The 23,341-nt window shown below is 34.8% G+C and overlaps 1 protein-coding gene across 2 annotated transcripts in view; it reads left to right on the forward strand.

Moving 5' to 3' along the window:
* The window catches only part of LOC149532130 (phosphatidylinositol-glycan biosynthesis class X-like protein), a 136,955-nt gene extending 126,336 nt beyond the window's left edge, over positions 1-10,619 (forward strand). For both annotated transcript variants that reach the window (XM_089810383.1, XM_089810384.1), the window contains exon 6: positions 9,866-10,619. In XM_089810383.1, the coding sequence (XP_089666509.1) occupies positions 9,866-10,171 (306 nt within the window). In that variant the 3' untranslated portion in view covers positions 10,172-10,619. The remainder of the gene's footprint in view (positions 1-9,865) is intronic.
* The last annotated feature ends 12,722 nt before the right edge of the window (positions 10,620-23,341 follow it).

Consider the following 23,341-nt stretch of genomic DNA (forward strand, 5'->3'; position numbering starts at 1 on the left):
AGTTTTAATTTTATGTCCTTATATGTTTTTAGTTAAGGTTCTAAATTCTTTAAATCTCTTTAGGATTTCTTCCAATTCTTTGCATTTTAAGAAGTAAATCCAAGTTTTCCTAGAGAAGTAATCTATGAACAGAATATGGTACTAGAATCCTCCAAGAGAAGGAACAGACATAGGTCCACATAAATCTGAGTGGGTTAATTCCAAAACATTGTTAGTTTTTCTAGTGCTATCATGAAATGGACTTTTGGTGTTCTTACCCAGAGCGCATCCTTTGCATATGCTTGAGTGATATTTATTCAGTTTAAGTAAACCAGTAACCATCTTCTCCATGGTTGATAAAGTTTTGAAATTTAGATGTCTTAACCTTTTGTGGCATATTTCATTTATGTCCGCAGCTTCATGAATTAAGGCTTGAATAGGTCGACTAGGTTTTGAATTTAATTCATACAAATACCGCTTTCTTTGACCAATCAATTTTGCTTTCTTAATTGAGGAGTTTTTAGCCCAGGTCATGACTTTACTCTCCATGAATGCAACATTATGTCCATCATCTTCAAGTGTCGTAACACGAGATTAGATTCCTTTTTATTCCTGGTAAATAGAGTACTCCTTTGAGAAGTAGAGAACTACTTGATTTTAGTTTCAAGGTGCAATTTCCAATTCCTTTGACAAAATGTGTCGAATTATCACCGATGGTGACTTCGCCATTAAATTTTTTTGTCATAGAGTCTAGTGCTTCTTTGTATCTTGTAATATGTCAAGAAGATCCACTATCAATCACCCATGTTTTACTTGAGACTTCATTAGATAGTGCCGAATACAAGACGGGATTCTCAAGATCATAGTTATCTTCTTTCCTAGAGATGTTTGTATAGTTCACTTGTTGTTTAGAATTCTCAGGGCAATTAGATATGTAGTGTCCAAACTTTTTACATCTGAAGTATTTTATTTTCGATAGATCTTTCTTAGGTTTGTCATTCTTTTGATTACCCCTTTTCTTCTTGAAATGCTTCTTCTTGCCTTTATAGGAATTTTTATTAAAAACATGAAGTTCTTCATCTTCCGTTTTCAATTTTCCTCCTTTATTTAGTGTTCTGGATTCTTCCTGAAGACAATCTCCCTTAAGTCTATTGAAGTTAAGAAGATTATCTGTGGCACTTACTCTTTTTGCAAATGTTTCCCATGTGTTTGGTAATCTACCTATAGCCATCAATGTTAGTTCTATGTCATTAATGATGGTTCCTATATTTGCAAGTTCATCTCTTAGGTTAGCAACCCTTAGAAAGTAAGAATTCATTGATTCTCCCTTTTTTATTTGTATGTGATTTAGTTGCCTTTTTAATGTGAGAACTCTAGTTGCATTGTTAACCTCATATGCATTTAGTAATGCATTCATCATAGCAAATGTTGTTTGATGTTTCGTTACCATAGGTACTATATCATTTTTCACTCCATCTAATATGATCTGAATGGCTTTCCTATTTTCTTTACTCCAAATAGATTTATGAGGTTCAATAGTAGGTTGTTTGGATGCTGAATCAACAAATTATTTTACATCATTTTCTTCAAGAATCATCATGATTTTGAATTTCCAGGCATCAAAGTGTTCTTTCCCATCAAACCTGTCCTCGGGTCTGATTGTGTATGCCATTGAAGATAGGAGAATGATGCTAGATATATATCAAGTCTGATTATCTAATTTGCAGAGCCTAGGTTCGACTACTAGAGCTCTGATACCATATAAAGTTTTTGCAAATTCTGTTATTAAATCAGACTTTGATAATACCTTTTCTGCTTGTTGTAGATGATCTTCTTTATCTTTTGAATGTAGGAGGTATCAGAATATTAAATGCTGTTCTGAATTTGTCTTATCTCTGCAATAAATTCATATAGGCAGAATTGCTTAAAGGAGCAGATTTATATTTCTTGTGTGTCCTTAAACTACAATAACACCCACCCCCTATACCAAGACCAAAGGGCATGTCCCTTAAAGGGACATGACCCTCTCTAGGTCGCCCCATACATTACTTGTAGAAATCGGCGCCTATGAAGGAGATAACAAAAATGTTAACTAACATAACAATTAGTTATAGTTAGTACATAACATGTTTACTGCCAAGGATCGCTGCCCATCCTATTTGTCAAGTGTAGTGTATATAATGCTTTCGTATGGTATAAGGGGAGAAAATTTAGGTGTTGTCTGCACTTCTCAGACCAGTATGAATATCACTATTAATATTTAACATAATCAAGTATCCTTTCTTGATTTCTAAACTTTTCATCAACTCACATTAGCACTCAATAATATTCTTTGATGTCTGATTAAAACATTTCTATGCTTTTCTTTCCAGTGAATATCCAAGAAACATTCCTTCACCACTTCTAGAGTCCAACTTTCCAATATCACAATCTCTATTAATATATCAGTTACTTCCAAAGATTCTAAATTACTTCACAGTAGGTGCATGCCCAAACCAAAGTTCATAGGGGGTCTTACCAGTGCCTTGTCTGATCTGCACTATTCATAGTATATACTGCTTCTCTCCAAAAGATATGTGATACATTGTTTTCCAACATCATTGCTCTTGCTGCTTCAGTCACTGATTTGTTTCTCCTTTCTGCTATCCTATTCTACTCAGGTGTCTTAGGGGCTGAAAGTTGTCTCTTTATACCATTGTTTTCACAAAAATTGTTAAAATTCATTTGAAATAAATTCTCCTCCTCTATCAGATCTCAAACATTTAATCTTCAAACTAGATTCATTCTCAACTCTACTTTTAAATATCTTGAATTTCTCAAACGCTTAAGATTTTTCTCGAAGAAATGCAATCCACAACATTCTAGTGAAATCATCAACAAGAATCATAAAATACTTTTCTCCGTAGAATGCTCTAGTCTTTGTAGGACCACTCAAATCCGTGTGCACAATATCCAATTTAACTGAAGTAGTAAACTTTTTGCTCGAAAAAAAACTTTTCTTTTGTGTTGCCATCATTCATTCATTACACATCATGTTAGTAGGTTTCACAATCTTAGGCAAATCTCTAAGTGCAAATGTAGTACTAACCTTCACAATGTTATTAAAGTTGATATGACAAAATCTATGCCATAGCCAACTGTCATCAACCTTAGCAACTAAACATGTCATTTCAATAGGGTTCAACTGAAATACATTACCTCTTGTTCTTGTACTAGTACCATCAATGTGCTATTCTTATCTTTGATAATACAAGTCTTCTTTGTGAATTGCAACTAATATCCATTATCAACAAGTTGTCCAACACTCAAAAGATTATGTTTCAAACTATCCACAAAGTAAACATGTTCACTATTAATCTTTCCATCAAGTGTAATAGATTCTTTCCCTCTTATGTGACATGCTGCATTATTTTCAACTCTAACAAGTCCACCATCATAAGTATTGAATTCAACAAATTTGTTCATATCTCCTTTCATGTGATGGGAACAACCACTATCTATAATCCAATCAGACTTTTTCTTTACAACTTGTGAAACTAATGCTTTTTCTTCTTTTTCAGGGCTCTCTTCTTCTTTAATAGCAACAATTCCAATTTCATCATCATCCTCATTATCACTATCATTTCAGAAATTTACCATTTTGAAATCAAATTCACCATCCTCATTCACATAAAAGCAATCCTTAGGTACTCTCGACTTGTAGGGCTTTTTAGACTTAAACTTCTTTTCTCTTTTAAGATATTTAGAGGAATAATGACCAAATTCTTTACATGTCCAACAAACAAAATTTTTGTTACCTTTAGGTCCTCTCTTCATAATTAGGAAAAGTCCTTCAGTCTTCTTGTCTTCATCTCTTGTTCGGCTGCTATTAGCATAATCTCCACATGTACTTGCACTTCTTGTCAACATAGGTCTGTCTGTCTGTACATTGAATGCAGTCTCCACTTTAGGCAATTCTCCACTTTGTTTCATTCACATCTCAGATGTCTGCAATCTCACAAGAAGAGTCTCTCTTGTAAAGTTAGGTGTGCAAGGAATAACATGTTCAATCATTTGCACTACTTGTTTGTAAGGTCTTCAATATTGTCCATACAACTTCATCTTCTGACTTTTCTCATCCACATTCTTTATTCTTGTGACAATCTCTGATATTCTAGAAAAATATCCTCTTATAGTTTCATCTTCCAACATCTTAGCATCTTGAAATAAACATATCCAACTCTGCAATCTAGCCTTCTTAGCATGTTTATCACGCTCAAATGTAATTTGAAAAGCATTCCAAATCTCATTAGCATGTCTTAAAGATCTCACCTCTCCATATTCAGTTTCTCTAGCATGCATATTATGCATAAGTAGATCTTTCTCTGCTTCCTAACAACCCTCAAGCTTGTCTTCTTCAATCATAGTCTTAGGTTTAATAGTAACCAACCAAAATTCCAAACCCATGCATAGTAGGCGTGTCTTCATCTTTACTTTCTAGCTGACATAGTTAACTCCATCAAACTTCAGACTATCTTTCCTGAAATTTGCCATAAATCTCCTTAAGCTATTAAGTTTTTCCTTTACGGACCTAATGCTCTAATACCAATTGCTAGAAAGTAAAATCCACCAAGATAAATGAGAGGGGGAGTGGGGTGAATCAATTATGCACTTAAAACAACTCTCAATATCTCTATTAATTCTGAAACATGTAAACAGTAGATGCAACAACTATAGAAAGCTAACCATGCACAATAACACCAAATATGTTAACTAGGGAAACCCTTGATCAGAGGGAAAACCTCATTGGGGATTGTACCCACAAAATGATGTACTAATAAAAAAGTTCCTTGTTAGAGGATAGACCTTGTTAGGATTTAATGAAATACAATCGATACATGAGTCCCTGTTAGGAGACTTTGAATCCTTGTTAGGAGATTCCAACCCTGTTAGGAGTTGAAAGGAGGACCACTGAATCCATTGTCCAAATAGCCTCAGTACTATTCCTTTTGACTAATACAATGTGAAACAACAAATGTCCAACCAACAACTTCTCTTGCCAAATACAATTCCTTGTAAGCTCATCGTGCTTCAACCACACTAAACTCTACTTTGATCTTCACAAATTTGCATACCAAGTTTGCACAATAGATATTTTTAAAGATATGACCACATATCTTTCCTACAACCACTACAAGGAAAACATCTTTCCTTTATACCAAGTCCTAAGACAAGTTATTGAGTCGGCCTTGAGGCTATCCTAATTTACAATAATAATATAGGACCATCTTAAGATATTACAATACACATTACATTACAATTTTACACTTTATCCAAGATTACACACAAAATGTCGGCTCATAGTCTTCATAACTCTTCACTCGATGATCTTCAGATTATGCCCTTTGAATGAAAGCATCTCTAACATGTCTTCAACCTCTGCCTCGATCCATTCAAGCCAATTCCATCTTTGTGAGAAGATAGAATCAAAACAACCGTATCCGCTTTCCAAAAATGTTGTCTGAAAGCTACCTTCACTAAAATCTTCGTAACTCCATCCAATTTTCATATTTCCATACACGCTCTTAACTATAGCATCTAGACATACTATAGAACATAACTTCAAGTGCACATAAGCTGATCTTAAATACACAAACTGCACCAAATGCTTCTTCCTCTGTAACTCTACCACTCTTTATATAATAACCAATATGTTGACATCAATGACAAGCATTGTCATGAATGCAACACATAAGCTCTAAATCACATTCTAACAATGCTAATATACTCCCCCATAGGAATATCATCAGCATTCATGCTAACACGTTTTTGTCTAGGATTCAACTGTCATGATTTCTATGCGTTTTTTGAGTCACTTGATTCTACGTCTATACTAACCATGTTTGATGGATGCGATTTTTGGTCTTCACAATTAGAGTGGCTAGGGCTCATTTTTTTGTGTGGTAGTTGGATACTGCGGATGTTTTTGCTAACGGGTTTTTTCTAACTTCTTTTTGCCATTAAAAAACAATGCTTCAGTTTTTTTAAATTAATTTTTCCTCAAAAAGATAAGGGTTTCCTCTTGTATGTCCTTGTCAAGGTTTCTGTGTCTAAGAGGTCTCTTTGGTTTTTGGAAAGGTTTTATTGTTTTATCTTTTTTTCTTAAAAGAATATTTTTTATGCTAATCCGTGTCTCGGATTTTGTGCCAGCTATCTCATTGGTTTTTTGATTTTATAATAAATAATTTTTGGGATATGTAATTTGTGAAGTCGTGTAACATACTAAAATTTCAGAACTAATTAATTCTAATTTAAGATAGCAGATTTAATTCTACACTGAAGAGAAAGAGAATACAACTAAACAATTATTCAACTATGAAAAGGAAAATACAAACTAACTACTTTATTTATTTGCATTTATATAGGAAATAACTACGGCTGGTTCACATGACATCTAGTTATTAACTACCATTTCCATCAGAAGAATATTTAAAAGAAATCTGCATTCATACAAGAATATAAATGAAACTTAAAAGGGATTATTGGAGTAAAAACAAAAGCTGAAACATAGTTGTGCAAGCCTTGGCATTAGGAAGAGAGGAGAAGCATTGCCATGGGCTTAACCTCCCAACCGCGGACCCTTAGTATCACCTCACAACTCCAATGAGAAAGGCCTTCCCTACCTTGGGAGTTGGTTTGGGACGCCCTTATCCAGCCACTAAGCATCCTGGTGTTAAGGTGTCAACTAGGCAATTGTTGAGATTGTGAATACATCCCAACCAGCCTATCTTACAATTGCTAGCACTCTGACCTCGGGTGATCATGGTGGCAAGTGCCATTTACCTCATGTGCCCAATCACCCACCGCTCGACTTGACAACAAGAAAATACATTTGGATACCATGAGCTTTCCTTGTTAAGTTTTGATTTTAAAGTATTATTAATACTAATTTGTTTGCTCCCTTTTAATTGCAGGGTTTCTCACAATTTCCTCCTTAAACTCAACCATGATGCTCAATTTTTTGGAGGATTTGTCGTGAATGCATGATCTCTTATACCTTTGCCATATATCACGCCTTTATCGGCCAATGGCATCATAAAATAGCAAGCTCTTATTTCTGTTCTGATATAATAATGGAGTGTAACCCATCTCAGAGACATATTGGCTATGCCCCTGTATGGATCCCTTGGGCGAATCTTTTATTATTAGAGTTCAGCAATAAACAATCTTGCATAAACAGGTCAACATATGACTATCATGTGGAATTCTGAATTTTGCAACAAGCATTAAAACAATGAACAAGTTTGATAAACATGGTGTGGCACATATGAATGACAAAGTATATGCAATAATAGTTCAGGCCTGATAATCATGTTATTTCACATACTGATACAAATGACATGGCATAATGAAAACAAGGAAAATGATGCATAACTTGATCTTTGGTATCGGTCTGAAAATAGTAGAGAGATCCGGCACTGATACTCTTGATTGGGTTGATAGCAATACTCAGCCTGACTTACGAGCTTCAGCTCTAGAAATTAGCTTCAGTTTTACCGCCTTAATGAGGTACACATCAAAATATATTGCAGATAGTTCTCAATGCTCGGAAAGTTTTTATAGATGAAAAGAGGGATCGATGAATATTGTATTGAAGAGAGACTACTCCCGCATGAAATCATAAAACATATATAACTTGCAGCGGCCAAGAAGGTGAGGCCTCCCATGGTTCAGTTAGAAACAAGATGGACGTGGTGTGAGCGTTGCAAGATTGCCTTTGAATTTCAAAAATGAACAAATATACATAAACTTATTAGCTCGAGATCATAAGGTGGCAATAATAAAGTTGATCGAGCAATAATAATAACACCATGCCCACACCAAAGAGAAGGATCATAAAAGCAAGGTGCAAAAAGGATATTTAAAACATATCTTGGTATAAGAATACCACTTACCACATATTCATCATTCCTTGAGTACTATGATATGTAGGTATATATATTTGCATACATACATATGTGTACGCTAATAATTATTTCGTGTGCAAGTATGCATACGTACATATTTCTTACCCACACAAGTATGAGTACAGACAAGATATTTTTATACCAAGGTATGTTAACTTGCACAGAGTGAGGAATTTGATAAGGTGTTAATCTTACGTAAGTTACCTTTTAATGTTCCTTTTATATAATTGCTTAGTCGATTAGCTCATGGTAATCCCTATACTTCCTTGATTGTCAAGCCGTTCAAATACTTGGTCTAGGTAGTTAAGTTCATACCTATTATACTGATAGTGGATTTTGGGTGTTCAGTTCCAAACTCTCATTTTGACAATGCTTCCCCTTAGTCGTCTTGCTCCTGCAAAATACAAATGATTCCCAATAATAACATATTCCAAGATTAAAAGGACTTTAAAATAAAATACATTGCATAATCAATTTAATTTTCTACAATATCCATTCTTTCAATTTCATCTTAACGGCTAGCTAACATCCACATGATATATCAACTACTAACTACTATTCCATTTCACATGAATCAACAATTTTATCATTCTAAGTAATTTCACAAGAACTGTTATCATCCACAAGATTAACGAACAACTGATTTCACATGAAATTTTCCAATGGCTAGAATATTATTTTAAGTAGCAAAAATTTGGGATTTAACAAGTTGTTTTTCATGTGGGATTTTATGTCAAGTGTTCCTATTTTATGTTTTTTTTACCTTTTTTTCTGAAATAAATGATGCTTCGTAAACTTCAGTTTCAAGCTTTTGTCAGGTTTTTCCACAATATCGTGGCTTCTTGCAGTCTGTTTTGATTTGTAGTGTTCACAAAAAGGTTCTTGGCAAATCATGGTATCCCGCAGTTTGTTTTGGGGCATCTTGCTCATCTTCAAAAATTTGAAGGGTTTGCCTGTTTTTCCTCAAAATCGGTGCAATTGTTCTCAGAGTGTATCTCTGACTAGAGTTAGAGACAACTCCGTTATCCAACATCAGCTACTTGAGATTGATTTCATACAAGTTATATATTACCTGTATAATAAGTAGAATTATCTGCAAGTACTAAAACACAGAAGTGAAATACTCAAAATTTTTGCTAACTTAATCTGGCTTCTAATGTAGTAAAATTTAATTCACATTAAACCAAGATATTGCTTCTGCCTATTTAACCTTGGCAAGAAAAATAACCCAGACAGTTTCAAATAGTTCACTAAATTAGAATCTGTTAGTTTTAACTTATTTAGTTGTTACGAGAAATACATAATAGAACACACAGATATTTACACACCTTTGATTCTATACAATTATTTAGTAGCAGACAGTAGAAAGAACCGGATAACATGGAATTGAGCATTTCACAAATGGGCAGCTGTCCAACTACTTTATTTATCTTTATGTTCAAGACCTAGACAAAAAACATGATTTCTTTATGACACATTAATGTAGCAGGATGCTAAGCTGTATGGGAAGGAATGTTGTACGAAGTTTGGCTCTATAACTGAGGACTTCAATTCTCTTCTTTTTGAGAAACTATCTGAAGCTCTTGGGTTCTGAACTCTTCAAGAGATATGTTTTTGAAATTAAGAATTTCTTTTTTGTTTTGGAGACTATTCTCATGAGGATGTAACCAGAAAGCCTTGGTCTCCATTCGCCCCTTTTACAAGAAGTCTTCCTTTTCTAGGATTTTCTCTTATTATATCAATATTCCTTATATATATTCTGACTTGTCTGGGGCTTTCCCTCCTCAATCATCTATACTTAAATACTTTGTTTTATAACATGATTTTTATCAGAGTGCAGAATTAGCAGAAGAAAGTAACATGATAGTCTTAAAAATTATTACTAAAAAAATATTATTGTGGAATCAGAGTTTATATATACTGATTCAATGTTTTTGCAGCCTCTTGGGAAAGAAGCTTATTCAGTTGTGAACATCAATATTCCGCATGTTTTGATGCACTGTATGCATGAAAGGGATGTGCTAAGTCTCAAAACTTCAAGAGGTGTCCAAACACATGAGAATGAAACCTTGACATGGGTCACATGGGGTACAGGTACTCTGCATACGCTTGAAGTCTTAACATGGAAGATACCTGCGGGAAATCAGTTGCATGCATATATTGTGACGATGGTTACTTCATTGTCAGCTCTAGGATCCATTATGGCCATTATTTTAGTTTCGTTGTACTCTATCCATTATTCTTGACATCCAAGAGAATTTGGAATTAATGCATGGCTCAGATTTCTTTAGATATGTCAATATCTCTCAATCTCGAAGTCAAAACATGAATGAGTGATTCCAACGAACTTATTGATAAAGATATAAATCACAGATGGATACAATTGTAACTGATCAAGTTCTACTTTTTTATGGAGCCTTGAGGAAGTGTGATTAGGTTGGTCCTTGGAGGTAGCAATTTTATGATAGCCCCTTGAGGATTGCCATCTTACGTGTCTTTATTTTCAGTGATGGCCCCTTGACAAAATTCTGAAAGCAGGTTGATTCAAGATCAATACCCAGTTATCACAACCATGTGGTTATGATATACGGAGAAATAATTATGTAACATAACAAGCAAATTATCATATAGTGGATAGTAGGACATTACTTGAATGTACCTAATTTTCATTAAAAGTAATTCTGTTTGAACTAATTTGTTATCTGTGTTCTTCCTTATTATCTAGGTGTTAACAGCATTGTGGTGGATTACTTGGTCAGCTATTCAACTTTCTTTCATTCTTCTTTGGTTATCTATTCCTAAAACATGCAAGTGCATGAGATTTTTGAAACATATGTAGTTAATATTCAGTACATCTTATAGCAGAAGCTGGTTTTCCTAGCATTTTGTAAACTGGCTATGTGAATAACTAAATAAATGTCAAATTAATTGTGATAATGAATCAACATCTGATAATATAGTTTACTACCAAATATGAATGTGAATAACTAAATAAATCTCAAATTAACTGTGAGAATGAATCAACATCTGATAATAGTTTACTACCAAATATGAAGGATGATTTAATTTAAAAGCTGTATATTATGAGAACTTTTGTATGGACATCACAACATATTGGCTTTATATTTAGACAAAAATAATATCTTATGCTTGATATGTTACAGAGCAGTTTCAAACTTGGTTGGAGCTGATTTAATTTTTTTAACAATCGTTTATATTCCTTTTTATGGATATTTAAGAACAAATCCGTATTTGTGAGTATATTATCTTCTTTGCATAGTACATTGTTTTTAATAGGTAATAGGCTGAAGTCTAGATTATTTATTATTTGTTGAGATTAGTTGTTATTATGTGTCAAGCTCAGACTAGACCTCTTTGGCAAAATACAAGTTTTATTAATTAGTAATAGCTTATCCTAGCATCTTCCATTTGGGTTGTGTATTGCAATAGATTTTGTGCACCGACTGATAGGCACAAGTTTCACCTCAAGTGAAAGAAGGGATTGACTCCTTTGTTAGGCTTGTGTTCAATTATTAATTCTAGAAAATAATTACTATGGAAAATGAACATGTGCAAAGCTCATTAGAACAAATTTATTCATTTTACCCTTAAAAAGTCAAACAAGCAGCACTGTGAAAAATGCACTAGTACTAGTACTTAGAGGGGGAGGAGGTGAATCAAGCAAATTAAATGAAATAGCGAGAACACACGTAATTATCTCCTGGAAACCCTTTTGGAAAATAACCACAATATAACTAAAGTCCAACAAAATGGGCTGCTATCTAGTACACTAAAAGAGTTGCTACTCTTGCTTAAACAAAACATACAGGCTCCGACCTTAGCAATCAGAGGCTACTACCTCCAGGGGGCTCCTACCCTTGTCAAGCTAACATGAAGAAAATATTACAACCTATTCTATTTCTTGTTTTACCAAGAATGGTAAAACATGAGCACTTTTAAACATGTTGTGTAGGAAACATACTGCTGCAACTCCCAGATTGATTAAAAAGAATGCAAGGTATTTCACTTTAGCTCATTAAGTTCACAGCATAAGAGCTTGTAGATATATCTACAAAGAACTATATTTCAGTAACTAATTTTCAAAACTTACTATTATGTTGTTGAACACAACTTGATTCCTAGGCCAAAAGTATTGAATAGTCAAGGTTGATTTATTTTTCCAAGCTTAATTTTTTCCTTAGTATGTTATGTTTAAAGGTGGTCCATCACATTGCCCCTTTTTCGAAAACAGACAACCCCACTAGCATACACTTGTTTGTCTCTCTATTTTTGTATCTAACACAAAACACTAGTATCATGTGAACACATAACCATAAATTTTTCAACACCTTGTTTTTAGTAAGAAAATATATATAAAGCTCAGTAATCGATCCACATATTGGACAACTTAAACATCGCACACCAAGCTTCATTCCAACACTAGAAGTGTTAAATAGTCAAAGTTGACTTATATATGAACGAAGACCCCAAAAATTAGTATAAAGTGCAACTTCTTTTTGCAGATAAGTCACAGACGTGTAGACACAACATTGCGTTTGAAAATACCACAAGTCTTCTAATGTACTTGCTTGTTTTAATGCACACAATCAATTATGTTTTGAACGGTTCTTCCAATAATAATATTCAAAGACTTCTCTTTTTCACTACACTGCTAATCTACAGTCATCCCCCAGACAAAGGAAAATGATTTTATTCTCTATGACAAAGACAAAGACGAGATCATCTCTCTCCAATCTTGACAACAATTCCTTTTTTAAAAAAGAATTGAATATGAGCGATTATGTATTTTTGACAGGCGCTTGATTCCATTTAGCAGTTCATGAGTTCATTAACATCTTGCAACAACCAAATACTGACAGCCAATAAAAGATTGTCATTTTCAACCTGCAGTGCAAAGATTCATGAAGCAGTATAATGTATGCCACATAATGCAAGCATGTAGATACCACATTGCGAAGAAGAAGCAAAACAATTAAGTGCATTCAAGTAAGTTGGAGTAGTGCTAGGATGGGCGACCTCTTGGGAAGTCTTGACGCTTCACCTTTGTGAGCATCACCTAGATCTCATAAGTGTCAAGTGTTCCAATTATTCTTATGAGAGATGGATTTGTGTGAATCGCTACTCATGAAACATGGGTCAATAGGTTTGACTCAAAAACTGCATAGTTAAATCCTGAAGCAATATCACAAAACATTGCAAGTTCATTCAGTTGCAAATACTACACATGGCAGATATCGAACTCATGTAAGGTCATTAGTTTACAAAAACAATAGATATCAGACATATGTCAGTAGGTACGCAACAACTCAATCAACCCGATCTGGTCAAGCACCTCAAGTTGCTCAATTTGATTTCTCTAATGTTTACACAATCTCAATGACAAAAAATATCCAACACACTTAAATGATCATCAAACATATGGACAATGTTTGGAAATAGAAACAACACATAAAAGACACTAAACAACTAGAGCAATGGTTGAGGGTGGCAGAGGAGGATTCTAATCATTCTTGGAACCCCATACATCAAGAAGGTTGGGGTTAGTGTTAACTACTAAAGAAAATGAGCATGCTCAAAGATAACAAGAACTAATCTTATCCAAAGATTTATTTTGATGACTAGAGCTATTTCTCTTAATAAGAGGTACAATGCACTTCACAAAAAATTGTAGTGAGATACAAGATGACCCTTCAATAGTCAAATGGGTAGTGCTTGAAGGATAATAAAACACACACACCATTCATAAAAGAAGCACAAGCTAAGCCCAAAGAGAAAACATCCCATAAAAAGTCGTCAAGTGACAACAACAATGGCTGAGGGTGGCAGAGGAGGATTATTATGATTCTTGGTACCCCATACATCAACATGGTTGGGGTTAATGTTTGAGAGAGATTATCCTTATTTAGTTCCAACCTCCTATGTATCCTTATTTGGTGTTTCCAAGAAGGAGAAATTGCCAGTGCAAAAGTGAGAACCACTTTGAAATTTAGCCAACCACTCTCACCATCAAAATTTGGTCAGTCTTTACCCCAACAAATTGAAGAGCCCACCCTCTTGTATACCACACAGAGGCTAAGCCCTCACATGGCAAGGAGGTGGAGTGTCACCTTTGAAAAGTCTTTGCACCCACTAGATTGGTAGTGAGAAGCTTGAGACAATGAGTCCTGAGAGTGTCACATTGAGGTACTTTGATCGTACTAATGACCATAGGGTGGAGAGTGGTTGAGATAAGTAAAAGGATCTAGAGCACCAACAACTATATAAGGGCCATTTCTGCAATGCTCTAAACTCTCCTACAAGTAGGCCACCTCCAACGCAAATCATTACACATTCACACTTTAGTAAAAAGTGAAACATGAACATCAATTGAACTATAAGAAGATAAAAAAATCATTTCTATATTTCCATACTATGAGGAGGATATCTTCATTCAAAACATGCCAAATTTGAGTAAATTTGAAGGACACACAAGACAAATCCAAGAAGAACCATATGCCAAGAGAAAGGTTCGGGATGAAGAAACCAAAAAAAAGTATGAATCCATTTCCATGTGTTTTGGGTATGATGGAAAAAGAAAAAGAGGTGTGTGAGTTTCTAGTTGTCCACAAAAAGAGGAATTTGGATTTGGAACACTTGAATGCCGCATGTTATAGCCTAGCAACAAGTGTTGGAAAGGAGTACATTGGGAAAAATGGGCCAGCTTGGGCTCAACTATGGGATATCTTATAGTTTGAAACCTATAATGCCAAACAAATTTGAGAGAACTCTAAGTGTCACTAAAAATTCAAGGTTGACACGATAGGAAAATGAGGAACAATCTAATGGTATCCAAGCTTGGGCTTGTAACTATGAAGAGGCGTTGAGAAATTGTTGGTAAATAGGTTTATCACTTTAAAACCGTACAGTTTAACCCAATGGAATGTATGTGGAAAATAAGTTCTTCCAACAATTGGATAGGTCCTTGATATGCAACCTTCCTCTGCGTTTGGAGGGGTAGTTCCCTCTTAAGATAGAGTTTTGATTTTTTAAATAAAGGTGTACAAATTTTGAATGCAAAACAAAGCTACTGAAAGTGAATATACAAACAACTTTAGGAGCCTTTGATAATCTAATTTCAACAATTGCTGAAAATATTTAAGATCTACGCTTAAAGATCACCAATGTACATTTGATTCAACATTCAATGAGCATTAACAAGATACCATGATAATACACACCAAATAGGAATCAATCTTTCAACACTCGATGAGCATTAACAAGATACCAAGATAATACACACCAAATAGGAATCAATATTTCAACACATGAGATTCAACAAGAAGAACTCAAAATTATATTGATTTTTTATATTCTTGCACTAAGAATATAATATGATCATGAGAACAAGGTTTGCAAATACTTTCTATATTTTCTCTATAATCAATTATCAAAGTAAAACATGAGTATTCTCTAACTTCCCTTAGTACAAAAAAGCTCTTTTTTACAATAACATTACATCCCTCACCATATGGTGTACTACCATCACTTTACTATGCTCAATTCCTTCTCCAACTACCGACAATACATCAAATAGTTACTTCGCATGTTATCAAAAGTTGCTACTGTCATATGCCACATTCTGCATTTCACATGCATATCCACCATGAAGATCACAACTACAAATCACGAAACTTAAACAAAACTTCCTACCAAACCTCATAATGCCAATTTGGTAGATTCATCACTTGGCTATCAGATTCACAATCACCATTTGGATTTGCTTGTTAGCTCCAATGCCAAGTAGTTATCTTGGCTAGACCTCTCGTGTCACATTCCCGTGTGTGCTTTGAGTTAACAATATATGTTTTCTGATAACAATTGTCGATCAGCCTACATCCTTGGCAACTTCAGGGTATCACTTAGTTTGTTGTTTGTTTCTATGTAGACTTATTTCACTTCATGCACAAGTAAATGTGCCACCAAGGGAACTTGAACATTCAGGGTACCTTGAATGGGTTGTTAAGTTGCTCTAAAGCAAAGATATGTGGATCATAGGCAATATCAACCCCTGTCTCTTATGACGGTGAGCAATTTCATGGGCTCGGAAGCTATGTGTATGGGAAAATATCCTGCTACGAACCACACTTCACTATTAGACGATGTGTTGGGCTGTGAAGCTTAGAAACTACCAGGTATTCTCGTTGTCGAGCTCTTCAGTGGCATTTCTATGTTTAAAAAATCTATTTCAATGGCATTTAATCAAATGTTTGGTGCCAGGTTTGTGCAACCAATCTCTTTTTGGCGCATGTCTCAAAACACAGAGTTTGCCTCTAAATATCCCTCATCTCTAGCTGATTGGAATTGCATCTTTGTATTTTGCCAATGCAAGCCTCACAAATTGTTGTTTTTCGTATGGCTGCTAATTTGGCTTGGCACACTGCAATGTGCATTTGCGCAAATGTTTTAAATTGAGAAATTACAACCCACCTCTAACCAAGACCACCTTGATAACTGTTTCTTGGATGCTTGGTTTAAAATGCTTGAGATTAGAGCATTTGGAACTGAGTTTTCTATGTCCACTCCATTTTTTTAGCATTCACAACCTTTTGGGAATTTTCACTTTGACTTTTTCAAGCATTTGGTTGCTAGTCTAAACCTCTTTGAGCAGGTTAGAGAAGTTAGTTATAAATGCTTGATTTTGGGAGTATTTTTTACTATTATGTTTTGCCTACTTGATTTTTGAGCACAAACAACCTTTCTTTAGTTTTGAGTTGGACTTTTATGAGCACTTTGGTTATCAATTTGATTTTTTCAAGCTAGTTGGAAAAGTGGGTTAAGAATGCTCATTTTTCGAGCATTGTGAACCAGTAATGAGTGCTCAACTTTTGAGCATTTCTAACCTTAGAGATTAGAATTTTAAAGCTATTGAGTTTTTATCTTTATTTTTTGCATTTGAAAACCTTTTGGTTAGGAATAATAACATTTTGAGCAACAAGACAGAACTTTGGCAAATTAAGTCCATTTTTTACATTGGTGGGCTCAGTTCGAAGGTAAGGACGAGCACGACAATAAAATAGTTTAAATTATTTTTAAAAATAATTTAAACTATTTTCTTTTATCAAAACTCAAGCTACATTATTTGATTGAATGTTTGGCCAGGAAAAATTATAATGGTCTATACAGGGAATTGGGCAACAACTAACTCTAATGGGAAAAAAGGACTGAAAAGGACACATGGAAGAACCCAAAGGCGACTATGAACATTATTTTATCCAAGAGGGCATAGAATCACCTTGAAAAAGGAAACTTCTTGAAGGGATAAACTGACACGAAAACTTGAACCATTTGACAAGAGACTAGGCACAATAAAATTAAACAACTCATAAGACACTGGAAAAGAGCACAACAAAAACTCCTAACTAACTGTGTACAAAGGTAGTGGGCCACCCACGTTATTAATGATAATGTTTTAGATGGTTCCCATTATAAGGAAAGGGTAGTTGGGTACCACTCAGATATGATAAAATGAAGGAATTTTGACCACACACCTCTTTGATCTAGAATGGGCCTCTCCATAATGAATCAAACTTGCTAGGTAGACCCTTTAGCTCTGTATGTTTGTCCCTAGGAAAAACAAGATCAACTTCTTGAAATACTCTTTTCTTGGCTTTCTTGTTGAATGACTTCTTCACACATGCTTGCTATTCTTGAATCCTATCTACTAGTTCTCTTTTCTTCTAGCTTGGTCAAGTGTAGTATACGCTTTTTTAGGGAATCTTTGAATTCATGATTTTATATAGCATCATGTAATTTCAAAGCTGTCAATTCAAGAGGGAGAGGCATATTTTCTTCAATACCATACAAAATCTCAAAAGGGGATAGACTTGTGGCTCTCTTTTTAGCTATATGATCTTCCCATATGCATCATACAAGTGTTTGTGCCAGAACCTTTGATTATCATCTATCAACTTCCACAAACTAGGCACAATGTTTTTATTTCTTTCTTCCACCTAACTATTCCCTTGTGCATAGTAATATGAAGAATGATACAATATGATTCCATACTTATAACAAAAGGCTGATATTTCTTGGGATGAAAATTTGGTGGAATTATAAGTAATAATTTTGTTGGGGACCCAAATCTCACCAAGCTATTCTACTTGATAAAATTGCACACCACTTATGAGGTTGTTTTCTTGACTAGGATGGCCTCCACCCAATTGGTGAAATAATCAGTCACCATCAAGATGTGGGTGTGTTCGGCTTTGGATTGAGGATTAATAGGACCAATAAAATCTAGGCCCCATTGTTGAAAGGGTTCTTCAATCATGACTAGTTTCAATGACAACATTGCTAATTGAACTCTTCATCTAAATTGTTGACATGATTCACATTTCTTAACCCATGCTTCAATGTCCTTGAACATCCTAGGCCAATAGAAGCAACTTCTTAGTTGTCACTGAAGTTGAAAAATGTCCTTCACATGCTTCATTATGAATTGATTGAAGTAGTTATTTTCTTTGTTCAAAATATACTCATCTCACATAAGTGTCATCTATTCCTCTTTTATACAAGATATCACCCGATACAATGTACTTTGTGGATTTCAATTTCAGGGTCCTCTTTTCTTTGGGTGATAGATAAGTAGGGAACTTGCCATATGTCAAAAAATAGGTGATTTTAGAAAACCAATCATCAACATTACTAACAAATAAAACCAATGACATTTCTTTCTTTTCTTCTTATGTTGTTTAGGAGCTCCTTTTGTAATGGATTTACATGAACCTCTTCCCCTAACAAACTTTGTAGGTTTGATATCGAGGTCATATTCGTGTACCTTAGCTATCCAGGAAGCTCTCTTATTTAAACCAATCTCTTGTTGTCTTAGAATAGCTTTTACCACTGTATCACAAACAAATACCTTGGAACGAGAATTTAAAATATAAAACCTAAACTGTATCACAACCCTGACGACAACATAGGTGCTCTTTTCCATTAGAGAGTATTTCAATTCATGTTTCTTAAGTGGAATACTCATGAAATAAATTGGGGCCTTGACCTTCTCTTCATTGGGTTGGGTTAGTATAGCCAACAAAGTATTCTCATATGCATAACAATACAAATGCAATTTTTTGGAAACTATTGGATAAGATAGGGTTGGAGAATCAACAATGGAAGACTTAATTTGTTCAAAGGAAAGCTTCCCTTCCTCCTTCCACGTGAAAATGACATCCCATTTCATCATGTCCATGATTGACCTCGTGATCTCTAAAAAATTAGGAATGAATCTCCTTAAGAAATTAATTTGACCAAAGAAAGTTTTGTCTCCTAGCTTGCTGGTTGGCAAAGTCAACTATTTTGTAGCCTTTTCCCTATCAAGATCTATTTGGATGTCTTCTTTTGAAAAATTGTGTCCCAACAACTTACCTTTTATTACTCCAAAGATAGTTTTCTTGGGATTCACGGAGATCCCCAATGTCTGATACCTATGAAGAACACATTCCACATGATAGGCGTGGTCTTCTCTCTCTCTTCTTTGAGAGAATTGTGAGATGATCAAGGTACATGACAACGATCTTATTCTTGAGATATGCAAAGTAAAGATCAATTGCATGTTGAAAGGTTGTCTCAACATTTATCAAACCAAATGACATATGATTGTAAGAAAATGTATTCCATGGTGTGGTAAAAGTTGTTTTATGTTGATCTTTAGAACCAACACTAATATGGTTATAACTAGAAAAGCCATCAAGCATAGACAACTTAAAACCAGATACCAATTGTAGGATATGATCCATCACAAGAAGCTCGTAATCATGTTTAAGTGATGCCTGATTCATATTGTAGAAGTCGACACATATCCTTGTCTTGCCATTCTTTTTCCTTACGTGCACAATATTGGCAATCCATGTAGAATGATGGAGGGAATAAAAAATTCTTGCCTTGAGCATTTTATCCACTTTGTTAAATATGGCATAAGCGATCTTTGGATTGAACTATTTTTGTCTCTTTCAAAAAGGAGATGAACCATGCTTTAAGGGGATATGATGTTTGAACTCTCCACTCATGAAGTCTTTAGGTCTTCATAACCCCAAGAAAGGACATCTTCGTATTCCTTTAACAAGCTCACAAGCTTTTCTTTTTCCTTTAGTGATAATTCCTTCCCAACCAAGACAGTCTTTCGATCTTCCTCTGAACCAATGCTCACCTTTTCATGATATGACAAAGTTGAAGGCTTATGATCATCAACTTTCCTCTTTCCTTTATCTTCCCTAGCAAAAATCTTTTTCAGAGTAACTAGTCCCTTCAGAATAGTGATCCCTTTTAATTCAATGAGATCATGATTTTCTATATGTTCTTCCTTAGCATTTTGTGATCCTTCAAAATTTATATTGGAAAAGGCTTCTCGTCCTTCTAAGAAGGTAATTATTTGTTTGTCATGATCAAAGATTCTCCAATTTTTTTCATTACCATGTACACTAAGGCGATATATCATCTCCACCATCTACACATCTTTGTTAAATTTGGGATGGGGAATAAGAAGGGAAGCAAAGATTGCAAGGAAATATGCTTTAGAGTTCTGCTTACTGGGAATAGCTAAGATAGAAAAAGCATTGAAATACTCTAGTTCATACCACATCCTATTTCTGTAGGCCTTTAATATTTTATTCTTCATTTGGTACTATCCTTAAACTCAGTTGACTACTAGGTTTGCATCCCCTGTCACCTTGAGCTATTTGATTCCTTTTCGTTAGCAAATTTAAGGCCTAGGAGGAGGGCTTCCTATTCATTGATTTTATTGGTAGTTTCAAAAGGCAACTTGTAAGCTTTTGGAAACTTTTCTCCTCTAGGTGATGCTAAGAGTACTCCAACACCTGAGCTAGAGGATGAGGAACTCCCATAAAAGTGCATAGACCATAACTCTTTAAAAATTGCTGGCATAAGGACTTCAATATCATCTTCTTCCATAGATGTCATTGTGTGAGTTTTGTACCCCGTGTCAACATACACAATTTCAGCCCTCAGATCATCAGATTTCAATACGATGTACACAACCTTAGGCCTAAGATCAAGTCTAACTTCTTGTCACCAATTGGGATTAAATAATGAGACATATCTAAGTTGATCTCCCCTCCAAGGTCTTTAGTATAGAAACTCCTACTCAATAACATCCCATAGCTAGCTGGAATATCTGCAACCAAAATATACATTTTTGGCTTCTTTTCTTAATGTGTCGTGAGAGCCACTTGAACATCTTTTTAATAACCAACAAGTGAGACTTTTTCTTTCTTTCACGGAATACACCTTTCCTAGAGGTTTGTTTAGCATGAGCCTTTTTAGAAGGCATCACATTATTAGATGCACCTGAATCAATGATGCAATTACTAAACTTGCAACCAACTATATAAAGAGAAATATAAAATGGATTAGGCTTATTTGATAAGGAGGCTGCAACCAATGATTATTCATCATTCATACCCCCTTCTATGTTCTCATCCTCCAAAGGAGTCTCTGATTTATAATTAATAGTAGACTTAGGTCTACCTTTTTTTTCCAACATTTTGAATCACTTTATCTAACTAGTATGGGTTGGCTTTCAAATATTTGAGCTGAGAAATCTGCACTTTGGTCTTCTTGCAATGATCGATAAAATCAAAAGAATCTTCAACAACGAGGGAAGAATTGGCTTTATCAGTTTCTTTTGATGGCAAAGAATCTTCTAGAGTATGCTTACTTGCTAAGTTGTGTTTGGGAGTTTCATCTGGTACTTTTTCTTTTTCTTTCTTACTCCATTTCTTCTCTAGTCTTTGCTTCCAATTTGGGGTGGATGCCTAACAAGAGTGATTATTAATATCTTCACTCTTTTCACCATCTAATTCATATTCTAGAAAATTGATTGAAGAGGTCCAAAAGGTTTTCTCTGTTGTATCTTCAAGGGCCACATACTCTTCAATTTTCTCACCTGTCAAATGCATTTGCATATATCTTAAAATTTTAGGACAAGATGCTCAATCATGATCAATGGATAGGTGAAAATAAAAAATTCTTGCTCAGCAATTTGAAGAGGAGGGGTTTTCGATTGCCAACCTTTGAGCAAGAGGACTCAAGATCTTTGGTTGTCTGTTTTGCTAGTGAGGAATGCAATTTCTCCTTGGGATATCTTGGTACAAAGGTGGTGGGTTTTGTTGTAATTACTTCTTCAATTGAAAAATATCATTGAATAGCTTTTGTATCATAGGGTTAGTTGTAGTAATGGAGGTTTGTTGGAATTTGCCTTCTTTTAGGTCTCTACTCTACTTCCCAAAGCTAAGCAAGTCATCTTCTACCTCAATAGGTAAAGTTTGTGCAACTGCCAAGTTGGGAACTCTAGCTCTTTATATTTGAGAGCTCACATTTAAAGGTTGAACACTAATGAAGAAAATGATCTAATTTTCTTTGGTAGGCCTCTTATTGATAGGGATCTAGTTCACATTTTTGTTGAAGTGGGCAATAAATTTTTGCATTGGTTCATGAATTTCTTCCTTTATTTATGTTAGCTATGAGAGAAGTAGTTGTTCATCTTTAGCAACTTTAAATATTCTCACAAAAACTTAAATTAAAGTTACCCATCAAGTGATTCATCCTACTCGCATTTGACCAAACTATTCAATAGCGACATCCATGAAGGTCTCCACAGAGAGGCGAAATGAAATTTTTTCAAGCTGAATTCTAAGAACTCCACTTGTTGTAAAGAATGCACTAATGTGTTCATCAATGGTGACCTTTCAATCTTCGAAAAATTAAGGAGACTTTTCCTAGATCCAACAGGAATATCATGTAAATGATTTCCCAAAGAAAAAGGACCAATAACAGCTCCCGATGGAATAGGTAGTTGTGGTGCTGGGTGCGCCATGGTTGGAAAAGTGATATTCAAAGGTTGCAAATTAAAGGTTGAAGGAATGAGAGTTTTAGGAAAGATGAGAGCTTGAATTGCCATATGTAGGAGTTGAGAATCCGACTCCGATAATGTGCCAAGATCACCTACAATGCAAATAACTTGCTGAATAGAAACCTAGGGAGCAACGAGCTTGAAGCAAATATTGCACAAGAATATTTCACAATAGGAAATTAGAATTGCTATGTGAAAATGGAATTGGAATGAATTTACAATGAGTGAGAGACCGAATAAAAAGGCCTCATGGAAGCTTGTAGAACAAGCTGGAATGAGGTAGGAGATAAGGTTGACAACTAAGCACACATCCACAAGAGGTGGAAAAGATAAGTATGCTAAAGGGAACAAACTCCCGTGTTGTCAACAACTAACCTCAACTACATGCATTAACCTAAGTAAGCTTAAGTAATAGAATAAATAATTAACAATTAATTAATTATTTACTCTAACACCCCCCCTTAAGTGCAACTTAGGGGAATGCATT

Source organism: Cupressus sempervirens, chromosome 11 (assembly GCF_028749045.1).
Source record: "Cupressus sempervirens isolate cs-2001-9-10 chromosome 11, ASM2874904v1, whole genome shotgun sequence".
NCBI lineage: Eukaryota > Viridiplantae > Streptophyta > Pinopsida > Cupressales > Cupressaceae > Cupressus > Cupressus sempervirens.